This window comes from Rattus norvegicus, chromosome 4 (assembly GCF_021556685.1).
Source record: "Rattus norvegicus strain SHRSP/BbbUtx chromosome 4, alternate assembly SHRSP_T2T, whole genome shotgun sequence".
NCBI classification, from domain to species: domain Eukaryota; kingdom Metazoa; phylum Chordata; class Mammalia; order Rodentia; family Muridae; genus Rattus; species Rattus norvegicus.
In genome coordinates this window covers 32,789,154-32,805,000 of record NC_141537.1, presented here as the reverse complement: position 1 = coordinate 32,805,000, position 15,847 = coordinate 32,789,154, and the positions used below count along the sequence as shown (strand labels likewise).

At 39.6% G+C, this 15,847-nt stretch overlaps 1 protein-coding gene across 1 annotated transcript; it reads left to right on the top strand.

Annotated features, from left to right (window-relative positions):
• Window positions 1–5,933: 5,933 nt before the first annotated feature.
• On the top strand, window positions 5,934–10,356 carry Tfpi2 (tissue factor pathway inhibitor 2). Its single transcript, NM_173141.2, has 5 exons — window positions 5,934–6,073; window positions 6,296–6,478; window positions 8,030–8,212; window positions 9,382–9,552; window positions 9,904–10,356. The coding sequence occupies exons 1-5, from the start codon at window positions 5,986–5,988 to the stop codon at window positions 9,969–9,971; spliced, it is 693 nt and encodes a 230-aa protein (NP_775164.2). The 5' UTR covers window positions 5,934–5,985; the 3' UTR covers window positions 9,972–10,356.
• Window positions 10,357–15,847: the final 5,491 nt, after the last annotated feature.

The following is a 15,847-nucleotide window of genomic DNA, read 5'->3' as shown; positions in this document are numbered from 1 at the left end:
ACTGACATGTTTTTCTTCACGGGTGTGGGGAGGAAGGCAGGAGTCTTCAACCATACACATGGGACTGTAGCTCTTCCGTTGTAAGAAGATGGAATAGAGGACCTAGCAGATTCCTTTGGACAGCAGGAGCATCTCACCCTTCCCTTGCTGGTACAGTACAAGCCGTGCAGGCCAGAATATTCAGCTCTTTCCAGTGCAGAAGTTCTTCCAACTAGTGTCTCCACAAGCTAATAATCATCTGAGAAAGGCACTGACAGTCCTGGGATATTCATGTCCCTTTCAAACTGCATCTTCAGTCTCCCTTTCACACAGGTGGTAGATTATCTCCCATGTATAATTTAAGACATAAAACCTTTCCCACATAAGCTAAAACAAATGAATATTTAGAGGGCATATAGCATTTATAATTAATACATAGCCAATACGGACTTTGTCTAAATCATAAAAGTGACAATCGTTTTGCTAGAAAAGCTGTCTACGTTTGAAAGGTCAAGGTCTATTGCTTTATGCTAAATATAACACTGAAAATGAGAGCTTTGGGGATTACCTCTCTCAATCCTCTAATCTGATTATCGGTCTGGGCAGATGTTCCTCTAGAGCATTATGACAATATATTTACTGTGTTTCTATCTGTTTGCTCTCAGATGAATTGTGAACTTTATGGTTGGATAAAAGACATCTGAGTTTGACCTATCCTGGTACTGAACAGTAGCTATGAGCACATGTCTTACAGATTGAGTATCCCTAATCCTAAAATCCTAAATGCAAAATATCCATAAATATGAAACTTTCTGAGCACCAATATAATTTCACCCATGTGGAAAATTCCATACCTGACTCCTCCACACATATGACAACATTTTAAAGAAGGGCTCAGTGCATGTGACCCTCAAGAGAAATGTCACTAAGGTCACACAAAACTACCTTTTTATCTATGTATTTTCTAATTGTTTTAAACCAGTATTTGATAGCATTAAATTCTTCTCATTGTTGAGTCATGTCTCTTACTTTTCTTGTGTCATTCTCATATTTGTCCTTGCTTAGTTGACAGCTCTTTCTTAACCAGTCTGTTCCATTTCCTCTGGCCAAAGAATGAAAGTTGGAATGACTTTTAACACTCACAACCCTTTCATGGGATTCAACTAAGTGAAAAAGTCTTCAAATGCACACACACACACACACACACTCACACACACACACACGATTAAAATGCAGGTACACCAAAATAGTGTATAAAACTACCTTCTTACTATGTATATAAGTTACATATGAAAAAATTACTTTTTGGGTTTGCATTTGAGTTCAATCCCAAGATGTTTCATTATATATTCAGATAAAGGCCCTGAAACAGGCAACAAAAATCAACTTGCAGATGAAGGAACATAGAATACATTACTATTCTTAAAGTTTTTATTAAAAGTACTCTACAGAACTTAGCACCTCTGTGCCCTGTTATGCTATGGAATTTCTCAAGTGCTCCTTCTGTATCCTTATCCCAAACATCTAGGGCAAAGTTTGAAGCATTTGAAACACTTTATCATGTTATTTTTATTCCGTTGATTGTAAGAATGAGCACAGTTGGAGACATATTATATACTCCATTATCTCTGAAGAGAAAGCAGAGGGAGATAAATCTTAGTCATGGAGCCTGTACATCATTTTGCGTGGATCCAAGTTGCATTATATTCTCAATTCTACTTGTAGTCTCAAAGAGGGTATGTTAGAGAAACTATGCTCATTCTGGCCCAACTCACTAGGAAAATGTATAATTGACTGAGATATATAGGAGTCAAAACCATTCTGACTCCTATATATCAAAGGAGATTATCTGCCCTCCTAACCAGATGTAAGTTGTAAGATGCTGCTGGACTTCCTTCCAATCTTCCTTTGACAGCATTCCCTAGTAGGTAGTAAGACCTTCTGCTTCTAAAATCATCAACATAACTCCTTAAAGTGAAGATAAAGGTAGCCCAAGTCACATGGGTCAACTAATTCCAATTATTTACTAGAGACCTAGACATGGTGCTTTTTGCCAAGGTGCCTAACAAAGACAGAGACTGTCTCACTTCTTTCTGTAAGTTCTCAGTCAACTATAAAGCCTGTGGACTGCTAGAGGACTGGGCAATCTACTGAAGGGTTGCCAACTATCGATGTTAGTGTAATGCAGATTACCTTTGATCCATTTGTTATGGCCAAGGTAGATGCGAGAGGAACCAGCAGCAAATATCAGGTATATCCAGGGGGCTCAGGACTCACCAGAGCTTTTGTTCTGAATTTCAGTACTTAGTGCTTGGCACCTAGTTCAGACCTGGAAGTTAGAAAGAATGCAGGGCTGGGATTCCAGCATGTTAGGTTTTAATCTCAGCTCTGCAAGCAACGACAGCTTAAAAAGATGACCAGGTACTTTAGAATTCTAGACCTTAGTTTTACCTCTGTAAAATCTTCACACTTCTGGTTTCATGTGGTATTGAAAACATAAAAACCAAGTGACATATATTTTGCAGGACACTAAACTATAGTGAGTGTCTCTTTAGCCACAGCCACCATTACTTGTTGAGGTAAGAATGAGTCAATCAGGAAGACATTTTGTCAGTTTCCTCACAGCTTTCCTCTTCCTGTTGACTTTGGACAAAGGAACAGTCCTTAGGCTTGTGACCTAAGATACAGTTTTAAGGACAAGGACATGCCATGACACGTGGCTGGGGAAGTCATCTCCTCCCACATGTCTCAAAGTGTGTGTTCTGTGAAATCAGAGTCTCTTTGAGAAATTAAATTCTTTTACATTAGAATCCTCAAGTGTTCTTCAATTATAAGGAGTCAGTTCCTCCCTGACAGCCTGGCTTGGCCCTCTCAAGCTTGTTCCCTCTTATTCAACTTTCTTTCCTCACTCAAAGGTCACAGCAGCCTTCAGGAAGCACCCCATTCGGTACTGAAAAGAAGACAAAGAAGACGGAAACTAACACACCTGGTGGTGTGTCTCTAGCCTGTGCCTAAGGGATGCTACGCCACATAGAAAGAAAACATCTTTCAAGTTCCAGTTCCACCCCTGGCCCGAGAGTTGTTCTGAGGGTCCTGCCTGTTGGAATGTGCTTCCCTTAGCTGAGGAGCTCATTCCCTGAGATCCACTGCACAGTGATGTTTCACTAGTGTGATTCCTTTGCACAGAGGTGCCCTCTTTAACTCCAAGGAGAGAGTTGATTGGAAGAAAAGGAACTTTCAGTCCCACAAGGCCATTCCCTACTGCTGCCTTCCCCACCCAGGCTAACACACAAGGTTAAAGTAGTCTGCCAAGACTGTGTGTGGGATCCTGACGAGGTCCGATGTGAATGCTCTCTGTGCAAGAAGCTGACAATCTCTTTGTGCACTCAGACCACCTAGCCTGCATCACACATCTGGACCCAGCATTGAACTTTCTTACTGAATTAGTCTTTGAGGCTCTGAGAGTTTAAGAAAATGGAAAATTCAGTTCTGGTCTCAGATTTTCCAAATCTATCTCCTCAACACAGCATCCAACTTCCCCAAAACAACAACAACAACAACAACAACAACAACAACAACAACAACAACAACAAAATAGCCGCCCCCATTCAAAAGGCTCACTTTTTATACCAGGAGCAGTAGGCTAAAGCATCCCACTAGTTCAAAATAGGGACGAAGTAACGGTCATCAGGACTGAAGTGAAACTCTCTTTCAGTATCTGTCTTTGAAGTCTATCATAGTCCAGTTTAGAGATATATGTCATTGTATTCCAAAAAGGGAATACATAAATTTGCAGTTAACTTTTCTTCTGAAACTTTCTGGTGAAATTTCTCTAAAATTCCCCTTTTCTGATACTGCATGGAATGTAATAGGAGGGCCTCATCCTGTTCTCCCTAGAATGTGGGAGGAAATTGATTGTCTTCTAGAACCTTCTGGCTATCTCAGCGATTTATACACTGAGCTGGCTCTGGCTCATGGATTATGTTCACCTGTGTCCAACTCTTCATTCCGTGAGGCTTCAGGCCTGGCTGGAAACTGGCCACCTTCAACTATGGCACCTGTAAAACAGTGAAACAACTGGCCCCACCCCCATTCTTTCTTGTAATCTCTTCCACACAGCGGATGATTAAGCTTTGGGAGCTCTGACTGTCCTTAATCATTGCTATCTAGTGATTCTAACAGCACTTTCATACCAGGCTACTCTCCAAAGGCATCTGACTCCACCCTTTGACATGAAAACAGGACAAGTTATAATGTACAAAATATCCCAGAGTACTGTCCTATTGTGAACCAGTATGCTGTACTCTTCAGAGCCTTCCAGAAGCTTGAAAGAGATCTTTTTTAAACTTCGAGTGTTTTCATTAAAGAATGTCAGATAAACAAGAGGAAATAAGAAGGAAGGAAAGACACAGTTATCAAGAGAGTCATTTAAATGTTCCCCTTGACTTTCCCCCAAATTTTCAATGTTGATTTTGATGTCATATAAACAAAAGGCTGGCCATAATCTAATATACATCAGAATAATAGTGGAATTTATTAGCTGTGTTGATTAGGGATATGTGGGGAGAAATTGACCAAAGCTTCAAAATTTGCCAGGCAGATCTTTCTGGGATTTTATGTTCCATTTTCAAAGGTCATCATTGCAGCCAGGGTGTGAGACTGTGTGTAATGGCCAACCCAGACAATTGTGTGGAAGCTTCTAATACTTCTTTATGCGAGAATAACGGAAATCACATTCCACATCTTCATTCATGTCTACACGCTACAGACTCTGTGGGATTTGTATGCTGGATTTAAAATTTGAAATATCAACAATACAGCATAGATATATTACCAAAAGGTAGTTGAGAAAAGAAAACACTTATCATCAAGCAGTCAGGTGGCACAGGCTTCTAGCCTCAGCATTGAGGAGGTGGTAGACTGAGGGGGAGTCAGTCTAAACATTTGTTGATGTTTATCCTTTGATACAGAGACAATTGGAAATCAGCCTGACCTATATTATATCTTGTTTCAAAAAAAGAAAAAAAATAATAATAATAAAAGTAAATAAAATTAAATTTTAAAAACTCAAAAGAACAAAAGCATACACTTAAAGTACTTCATTTAAAACCTCATGCATATGAAATTTAACAATGGCCAAAGGTTCTGTATAAGCACAGAAATCAGCCTTGATATATATAGGCTTGTGTCTCAAAGGGAGCTTCCAACGAAAAAACCTTTTTAGAATTATTAAAAACACTCCAGTTCTTCTGCAATGAGGAAGAGGTGGAGGCAGGAGGATAAAATTTCAAGGTCACTCTTAACCTTATAGTGAATTCAAAGTCAGCCTAGGATCCATGGGGCTGTCTCAAAAGGAAAAAAAGAAGAAAGAAAGAAAGAAAGAAAGAAAGAAAGAAAGAAAGAAAGGAAGAAAGAAAGAAAGAAAGAAAGAGACAAAAAAAGGGAAAAAAGAAAAGAGGATAAACCAATGTTGTGATTCTTGATTAGGGTGCTGACTTCTTACTGGGAAGATTTCACCAGCTCTACCTTAAAACTTCTACTTAATGAAATCTGTTTGGAATAGATTTCTGATCTCAGAGACCTTACTTAGTCCATAAGAATGAACAGTGGATCTGTCTTTCCCGTATCACTCTCATACTTGTGCTGTAGGATTCAGCTTTCTTTGCGGTGGAGGTGCAAATTGGCGCCTTGAGCAATCCTCATGGGTCATTTCCCTCTGGCTAGCCCATTTCCCAGTACTGACACACACGCGTTCCTCAGGCATCACCCGGCTGCGGGCAAAACTTTGGGAATCAGTCTCAACTTCACAACTCCAGGGAAATTCCTCTTGGGACACATCGAGCGTGGGAGCGGGATGGGCCACTGCCTCAGTCGTGAATCAGCCACGTTTTGTGCTCCGCCCCGTTGGGGGTCCAGGGATGATTTAAAGGCCGCTTTTCTGGGAGCAGACGACCAGCACTCTCCTCCCTCTCTCCGCGCATCCAGGCAGCCGCACCACCCGGTCGTATGGACCCTGCTACATCCCTGAGACTGTGGAATCTGCCGCTGCTCCTGGTGGGTTCAGCTCTTGGTCTCGCTTCAGTATCTGCCCAAGGTATCCGCCCAGAATCCCCCTTGGTCTTTTTTGTTGCCTCCCAGGCACCGCTTCTTTGCTAGGCTGTCTTTAGGTCCCTGCACCCACCGAGGGGAAGTCGCGTTCTAGTTGGGTCAGCAACTTCTGTGCTGAACTCTGGGGCCAGATCTTCCAGTCCCTGCCAGACACCAAATCTGCCCATCTCCCATGTTTCACGTTTCGTTCCTTCTGACCCTCTTACAGGGAATAACTTAGAGATCTGCCTCTTGCCTTTGGACATGGGACCTTGTAAGGCCCTCATCCCCAAGTTCTACTATGACAGGGACCAGAAGAAATGCCGCAGATTCAAGTATGGAGGCTGCCTGGGCAATGCCAACAATTTCCACAGTCGGAAACTCTGCGAACACACTTGCGGAAATAAGGAGAGTAAGTGTTCGGGGGTGGGGGGTGGGGGGTGCGCAGAAACTCAGCTGCGGCAAAGGGGCGGGGCGGGTGGGGAGTTTGTGCCCACCTCCCACATGGTAGCTTTGAAGTTTCCCCAAAGGAAGTGCAAATCTACAACCACTAGTGAGTTCTTCAACCACTAGTGAGTTCTTCTCACTACCAGATTCCATTGCAACTCTGCCTGAATGAACTTCAGGAAAGATGAAATGAGCCCACCTTAGGCCACAATAAATGCAGAGGGAAATCACAAGTGCTCTTCTGCATCTGTCATTAGTTCCAGAAAGTTCTGTCTCTGAGACCACTGTTGCCTCCTGTGATTACCAATCCATAGTGAATCCGTTTTATTGGTTCTTATTTTTTGAAGTGTGATTTAGCTCATTATCTTACCTGACGCTTGGGTTAGAGGTATAGATAGCCAAACTTCACGAGAGTCTGTTTTCTTTTACTTTGTCATTTTATACTTCTATCTATTAAGGATGGAAAGGGGTTTGGACCACCAAGGAACTCAGCCAGGAAGAAATGTATATGGGTAGGGATAACTTTTTATACAGAAGCAGTCAGAGAGCAGTCTTTCTGTGGAACTTGAAAGCTGCATCACAGCTGAGGCAAACCTGTTCACTCTCAAAAGCTTTCCTTCAGATGAATGGGTGGACTTTTGGAGTTCACTATTCCAGTATGAAACAAGGTCATCATCTCCCAGCAGTTTCAGAAATGATGCTAATGTTTTTAAAGTACTATTAAGAAGGCTGCTGTGATTTTTATTAGCATATTATTAGTTTCTTAGATTAGTATACCAAACAGTGGACTTTCTTAGGCTCGTTCTACCATTGTACATTCTCGACTTCCCTTTGCACCTTCCTAATCCTCGGTCCCTTTTTGCTGGTCCTTATACCCAGGTAGCCACACCTTCCGCTGCTCTCCTCACTCATGCACCCTGTGCACTCTCTTTTCCTCTCTCCCCACATCTATTTCCTCCCTCATCTCACGCCTCCACCTTTCTATTTCCATCATTTATACACGTCCAGATAGATTGTTTACATGAGAGGAAATGGGTGCCATTTGTCTTTCTGAGTGTTGTGCGTTTTGTTTTTCACGACATTCTCGGGGTTCACGCGTTTCCCTAGAAACATTGCGACTTCATCCTTACCTTCTATCTGAAAAAACGTTCCATTGTACGTTCAGCCACATTTATTTTAAAATCCATTTGTTATCGTACAACTAGGGAGTCTGTGTTCTTCAGCTGTTGTGTACAGGGAGAAAGAAGCATATGCAGATATTTCTGTGATGTGTACACTTAGGGCTCCTTAATTACACTCTTGACTTTGATAGAATTGGGTCATATGATAGTGTTATTCTACTTTGGAAGACCTTCCCCGTTGGCTACTATAGTGGCTACATCCATTTGCATTCTTATCGAGAGTGAATAAGGATATTATTCTTCTTGCCCCAACTCCTTACTGCAATTGCTTCTGTTCTTTATAACAGCCTAAGATTACTTTGAATAACATGTTTGATTGCTTTTCCCTTCCCCAGAAGTTCCTTGGGTTTGTCGATCAGCAGTCAGAACGTATCCGTGTGATAAACCCAATACAGAGTTTTTCTTCAATCTGAAAACTATGACATGTGAGCCTCTTAGGCCTGGTCTGTGTAGCAGGACTACGAATGTGTTCCCCGAGGAAGCTATGTGTAAGAGCTTATGTGAACCAAGGAAAAGTAGTAAGTATTTTAATTGTGGTACTTCTATTTCAAGTTTTCATTTAAAATTTTTACATGAAGATCAATAATTTGATTTGAAATTAATATTGTTTGTATGCTGGTGATTACACAATTATGTGATGTTGTGGGTGCCTGCATGACTGCATGACTCTGTGTGCATGTGTGCGTGTGCTTGCATGTGTGTGTGCGTGTGTGTGTGTAATAGGAAGCAGGGACTCTTGAGAAAAGTAAATGTACAAGTAGCTTGAGAAATGAGAGATGGGGAATGTAATGTGTTATGCACAATGATAAATGAAAATTTCATAATGGAACCTGTTTTTATATCAATTAAAGAAACTGATAAAAAATATAGCATACACCAATAATTGCTGAGACTTTAGAAATGTATGAAAGTAGTTTTGCTCAAGAGTTACTGGAATATGTAGGGTTAAGACCTTGGTTAAATTTCTGTATTTTTTGGTAGTTATATCACAAAAAAGTATTCTGTCTTTCTTTCTTTTCCCCATCTCTTCAGCCACTTCCACCAGATGTAGCAGAGACACACAGATTTTTAAAAATTAAATTGTGAAATCTATTTTGGCAAAGAGCTTGGTAGAGCTGTGTTGCTTTACTGTGTTGAGTATACATAATCTAGTATTGAATGTATGTAAATGTATGTAAATGTTCTAGGTGATGAGATCAGCCCAAGAAGGTCAAAGTCTGCCACATCCTATCCTTTGAAACTTAAGCCCATTTTAGTGGGTCTAGTTGAAGGCTTAACTTCTTTTTACATAGAAAAGTGTGTAAATACACAGGTTTAGAGGCATTATTTTAGCTTATAAAATTGGGGAGGGTATGGGAGGTGTTGACTAGAGAGGGGAATGATGTAAACATATACACACACATATATGCACACACATGCGTACACACATGTACACATATGTATACATGCATGCACACACATATAATATATATAAATTTACATTTTTAATTTCATAAAAAAATAGAACAATCAAAATAGAGCTAGTAAGCTTCCCTGTGACCCGAGACAGACCTGTTTTGAATGGTTCAGTATTTAGGATTCAGAATGAGGTCTCTGTGGAATTTTTTTTTCAGCTAAACTCCACTGAACATCACTATCTCTTAGTCTTGTATTAGAGTTTTCTAATTTCTTTTCTTTTTTTGTAAAGTCCCATCATTTTGCTCCAGTCCAAAAGATGAAGGCCTGTGTTCTGCTAATGTGACCCGCTATTATTTTAATTCAAGAAACAAAGCCTGCGAGACCTTCACCTACACTGGCTGTGGTGGCAATGAAAATAACTTTTATTACCTGGATGCTTGCAACCGTGCCTGTGTTAAAGGTAGTAAAGCTTTTCTTATTCAGTCATCATACAAGTAAATGAATAATTCCAAAGCAAATCCTGCTTTCTATATCCATTTTATTAGTGCCAAATGGCCACTTCAATAATAATCCTATAAATATGGCACTTGTGTCCTGCCTTGGTTTCCCAGAAAGCAGGCGTATACTGTCTAGCTGTAGGAGACAGTAATCACAGCTTCAGTTTCACATGTAAAACAGTACCAACTGAGAGCCTCGTGACTTTATAATCAAGTTAGATAAATGAGGTGAGATCAGAAGTATGCTAGAAAAGTTAGTTTAAAGTGAATGTCGGACTGAAGCCATATGATAATAGTTATTTTATTCTTTTTAGCCTTGAAGAAGCCCAAGAGAAGGAAGATAGGTGATTTCCTGCCGAGATTTTGGAAGCTTCGTTCTTAAGCATTTTCTCATACTCAAGGAAACAAGTCATTAGTAATTTGCTTTTCTTGTTTTACTGATGTGCCAATATTTTTTGAATCTGTGTGTTTTTATTTATTCCAAGCTGCTTTCCAAATGTGAAATTTTCATTTTCAATGTACTGTTCAAATATTTAAGAGACTGAATACTTGTGGTGTATCAGATATGAATGTGAACATGACTTGCCCAACTTCTTGGGATAGCTAGCACTAAGTTCAGAAGACGATGGTTACTAAAATAACAGAAGGCAATATACGTGTGCAATCTTAACGTGTCTCAGCATCAACATGGCAAAACCATTTCATTATGAACTTATAGATTTGGATTAAATTTTAGGTTCCAGGAGACAAGAAGCTGATTTATGAACACTTTATTCAATCATTCCACTGGGGTAATACTTATACCTTGCCAAGTATACTAGAATTCCTTTCTTGCCAGATTGCAATATTATAAAGAAGGAGAGTAATTTCAAAGATATAATTATTATTGGATGAATTTAAAATTGGTAATTTATAAAAAGAAAAATATTTTGCCTAGAAAAACATGTCATGATATATTCAAATGTGTTTCTTTAGTTTTCCATATTCGACAGGTAAAATCTTCTTTGACCATGTGTGTTGCATTACTCCCTCAGACAAAGTGCTCTGGAGAACAGAAATCAGTGGATCTTTTGTACTATGTAAGATGTATCCTGCACCAAAATGCATGTATGATTTAACTTGAATTTTATGAATAAAATTTTTAAAGTGGTTCTTACAATATGATAGTGCTCTTCTTTCTCTCTAAAAGGAAAATGAAGAAAAAAAACTATACATATCATTTTTGTAAATTTAACATTTAAAAGTAACTCTCTAACAAAATTACAACCACATTCACTTTTGCCTGAGAAGATACTCATCTGAAAACCTATCATAGTTACTTTAAAAACAGGGGTATGCTTGAGGACATTGACGGATGCAGAAAACTGGAAACAAACCAGATGTGTGAATGACATGTGGACGTGAGCAGTCTTTGTGGACATATAATCAGATCCAAGAATACAGTGAGGAAACAGGACGAGGGCATCAAGAATAAACATACACACTGTCAGTCATTATGGAGGACATTGGCATACTCAGTGATATAAATGTGGAATGGGATGGAGGTAACAGATAATGGATGTGCGACACGCTTAGATAAATGGCTCTTATGTAGTTTTGACTTTGGAAAATGCTACTATATTTTACATACATTTAAATAAGTTAAATGAAAGAAAGTAGGCACTTTTGAAGACCTGAACAAATGGAGTTTGGGATCCCAGGAGCTATTTAACAGTAGAATATGTACACAAATATATAGTCTTAATTTCAATGGCTTTCAGAATCAGGATGTGACCATAAATCTTGATCAATATGCAACCTAAGGGTCTGAAAATTCTAAAGAAATCATAAAAAGTATTGAAAAGTACTCTAACTGTTATTGCTTAGTTACTGTTCCTATTCTGAACCTACAATGTATAGGATAGTTTATGGCACTATATATTGAATAAAATTGGAGACTTCTCTGGAGTCAAGGATTTTAGTTTCAAGAGAAATAAAATAGGTAGAAGCATTCATCTTTTGGAAAAGAAATAGATTTCTTCAAAACCATAAGCTTGGATTAGAAATATTAGTAAAGCACAAACTATGTGTTTCTTACGGATATATGTTATTCCCCATCTTCCACTGGAACTCCTTAAATCCATAACAATTGCAACGCACTAAGTGTAATTGATCTTCACTCACGTGCTCCTAATCATATGTTATTAACAAGAATCAGCTCTCTTACAGGTCCCCAAGCCCAAGTCTGATACAAGAACTATTCAGAGGAGCCTGGGCTGCATTATTCTAAAATTCCAGAAGCAATCAAAGGCTGATGAATTATGTTAGACAGACAAGAGAGTAGCATTAAGTTGCCCACACTGACACGAAAGGAAACAATATGAGCATCAATAAATAAGGACCTCAGTACATAGACATATATAAATCTATAGGACCTGCTTATCTATCATACATACACACACATGCATACACACACCATCACTCACATGTACACACACACACACACTCAGTCACATACACATACATACTCACACATGTACGCACACACAATGAGGCCTTTAGCCAATATTCTTGCAATCAATTTTCCATTTTGGAAGGGAATACGATGAGAAAGTCCTAAGAAGCCAGGGAAAATGTTCAACCAAATCCAGTGTTTTATGAAATACTCTGGTTTTATCCATTGGTCACATTTGTTGTTCAGGACTAGGAAATACAATCTGTGCCTTAGCAACAGGAAAGAGGAACATACTATTAAAAAGTTTTGTTTGAATAAAAAGCCTGTAGTTGGAACTCCTCAGGCTATAGACAATGAGGATAAACAGAGGAGTCGTTCATGTTTTGGGATCATAGACTGAGTAACGTAGACCCTTTAGGAATTCTGGAAGCTCCTGGATTCTCCATGGGAAAATTTATATATTTGCTGTTATTGCTACATGTGGTGGTTTGAATTTGCTTGGTACAAGAAGTAGCACTATTTGGAGATGTGGCCCTGCTAGAGTAGGTGTGGCCTTGTGGAGGACATGTGTATCCGTAGGGCTTTGAGAGCTTCCTTCTAGCTGCTTGAGGATGCCAGTCTTCTCCTGAAGACTCCATCTTCTTCTTCACATGAAGATGTAGAGCTCTCAGTTCCTCCAGCACCATGTCTGCCTAGACACCACCATGCTCCCACCTTGAAGATTATGGTCTGAACCTCTGGCCTGTAAGCCAGCTCCAGTTAAACGTTGTCCTTAAAAGAGTTGCCAGGGTTATGGCTTCTCTTCACTGCAATGAAAACCCTAACTAAAGCACTACCCTATAGTCAAAATCCTAAGGAAATCATGGGCCCAGCTCAACCTATATACACACATCTGATCAGCATTGGCCGGAAGTAAACCTTCCACACACAGCCATTCTAAAAACTCAGGCACCTGTCATTTCATTAAAAACATGCCAAACAATCACTCAGTTTGCCAATTAAACACTAAGAGTAAAGTACTTTTAAATTCGAAAACAAGAAATAAATAGTTGAATTAGTCATGGGACGTCTTCCAGGCAAAGGGAAATATCTTCTTACCACTGACTGTCAGCCTGAGAAAAATTCCCTGCTAATGTTTTCAGCAGAAGGAGTAGATGACTGTCTCCTTCTGTAACACAAAATATACACACACATGCACACACACCCAGGCATGTTAACGAGGGGGGGTGCTGAGGGTATCTGGAAGAGAACGGGGGACAAGAGACGTGAAGAAGGACACCAAGACAAGAGTCTGATCAAGGAGACATTTTTATTTTTCCCCAAGGCTGAATTTATACCATAACGGGGGTATCAGAGGGAGGGGGGAAGAATGAAACATTTCACAGGCCAGGGACACAGTATTCGTGTGGTCAGGGAATCAACTGATGTTGACAGGATGTTAGAAAGGTCACAGGTTTGTCATATTATTAGTCAGCAGAATGTTGGTTTTTCAGAAAGGTTAAAGGTCATCACATTGAGCATCTTGACGTCAGATGTATTTCTCAGCAAGAGAACTTTATCATATAATTTATCGACCACCAAATTTGTATTAGTCTTCTGCAGCTGGCTGGGGATTTTCCATGAACCCAGTCATACTTAACTAACCATAATAATAACATCAATATTGGAGGGTTTCAAGGGTTTCGCTCCCAACACAGGCACATATAGAGACAAAACACACAGGTATGTACAGACACCCAGGCACATATAGAGACAAAACACACAGACATGCGCACATACCCAGGCACACATAAACAGAAGGTTTATTTAAAGTATTCTGTGACAGGACTTCTATCTCCTTTATCACAGGCATTATAACAACCGTGGAAACTGAAACAGGGTCTCGAATTCCCTGTGCTGTGCTACCTCCAGGTATCCATCTTGCCTCCAAGCCTTGTGAGCATTAGCTAATGATCTTATCCAGTAAGGGACTATCTTTTCGTGTCTGTTCTTGAGCTATAAAAATCCCTGAGATGGTGCAACAGGGTTAAATCTATAGAATGACCCTGAAGAGTAGATTAAAACAAAATTACCTGAATGGAGTCTGTTAATCCTCTTTCAACATGGTGAACTCCATTATGGTGACAAGACTTGATCTTTACAAGCTTCTGCTTCTTTGAAAGTGTGTCTTTTGAAAATAGAAATGAGGAAACATACAAAAGTGCCAAATTCTACAGTATCTATGTATTATGATATGCTAGAGTACATGGAGAGAACAAACATGACTGAATTATTCAGGATAAATCCCATTACCCCAGACTCATAGTCACCCACAACTATTTATTAAGTATATATATTTAAGCTTATTATGACCATTCTTCTCTAGGATTTCAAAAGATCTTGTTCCCTTCCTGCAGAGGCCTGCTCCAAATACAATTATCCACACTAATGCTATGGTGCTTTCGCAGGCAAAACATCTGATCAGGTTATACATTTGTTAAAACGTCGTAATGTTTTTCTATTATATTAATCCACTGTGTGCATGTGTGTGCATGCATGTGTTGAACATATAAGTTCATTTTTGTATTTACATGTGTGCATGCAAGTGTACTGTAGGACAGAGGTTGACATCACATATCTTTCTTGACCGCTCTCCACCTTACGGTTTTGAGAGAGGATCTTTTACTGAGGTGCATCAATTGGGATAGACTGACTGGCGAATGTGCTCCACTTGCCTCTGCAAGCACACTTTTCTCTGCAAGAGATCAACTTGTCTCTACACACACACACACACACACACACACACACACACACACACACACACACACACTGTTTTTACTCATGTGCTACTTCACACAGCTTTAGTGTGGGTGCTGCTGGGGACCGGAATTCAAGTCTTTACAGTTGCCCAACCAGCAAGCGACCCACCAGCCATCTCTTCAGCCTTGCTTCTTAAATCTGTATCCTAGGCTCCAGGTCATTACGGTGTTGCTTATGAATAGAGAGTCCTGTATCCTAGACACATTCTTCTCAACTCTGGCTTCACCTCCAACCATAATTCAGCAGCACTGGATTATCTGAAATTTGAAAGCGTGCCATAGAGCTTAGTCTTTATAGGATGTGGTTCTCAAATTTTACGTGTGATTATGTGCTGCATATCCAGGGGTTTTGATCTAAGGGGGACGCAATGGCATTTACAGGTGGACATCCTGACAGCTCAGTCTGTTACACAATGGTGCCAATAAAGATGCACGAGGTGATCAAAGACTCTGAAAGGTTAGGAAGGATACCTGGGAAAACTTTCAGAAATATTCTTACGTTCTAATATACATTTTGTCTTTCAAGAGTTATCCTCTTTTCATGTAAACATCTCACAAACTGACTCTTCTCCGAATTGCCAAAATGGTTCTAGGCTTCTTCAAGCAGGTTTAATCATTGGTCCCAAGGACCTAGCTAACAGGGAAAATTTCTAGGACTAGATTGAACTCTTTTCCTAATGGTTCTATTAAGGAATATGTTTTACATAGGAAATCAATAAATTTTTAAATTTTCAAATGCATTATCATATTCCTGCTATAGTATGTAGAAAATAAAGTACAAAGATAAAAATGAAGCAACACAGAATCTCACCAAGTGATTGAGATGCCCATTGTGTTTTCTTGAGGTAGAAATCACTGGGTGAGAAACTACTTGACTTTCTCCAGGCACACTGATGAATAACATTGGTTTCTTTCCAACTACAGTTGTTCAAATATGAAAAATACTTTGGGTCTAAAATCACTCCCCTGTGATAAAAGGGCTTCTAATCTATGTTTTCATTGCTGCTTCCAAAATCATTACAGAGG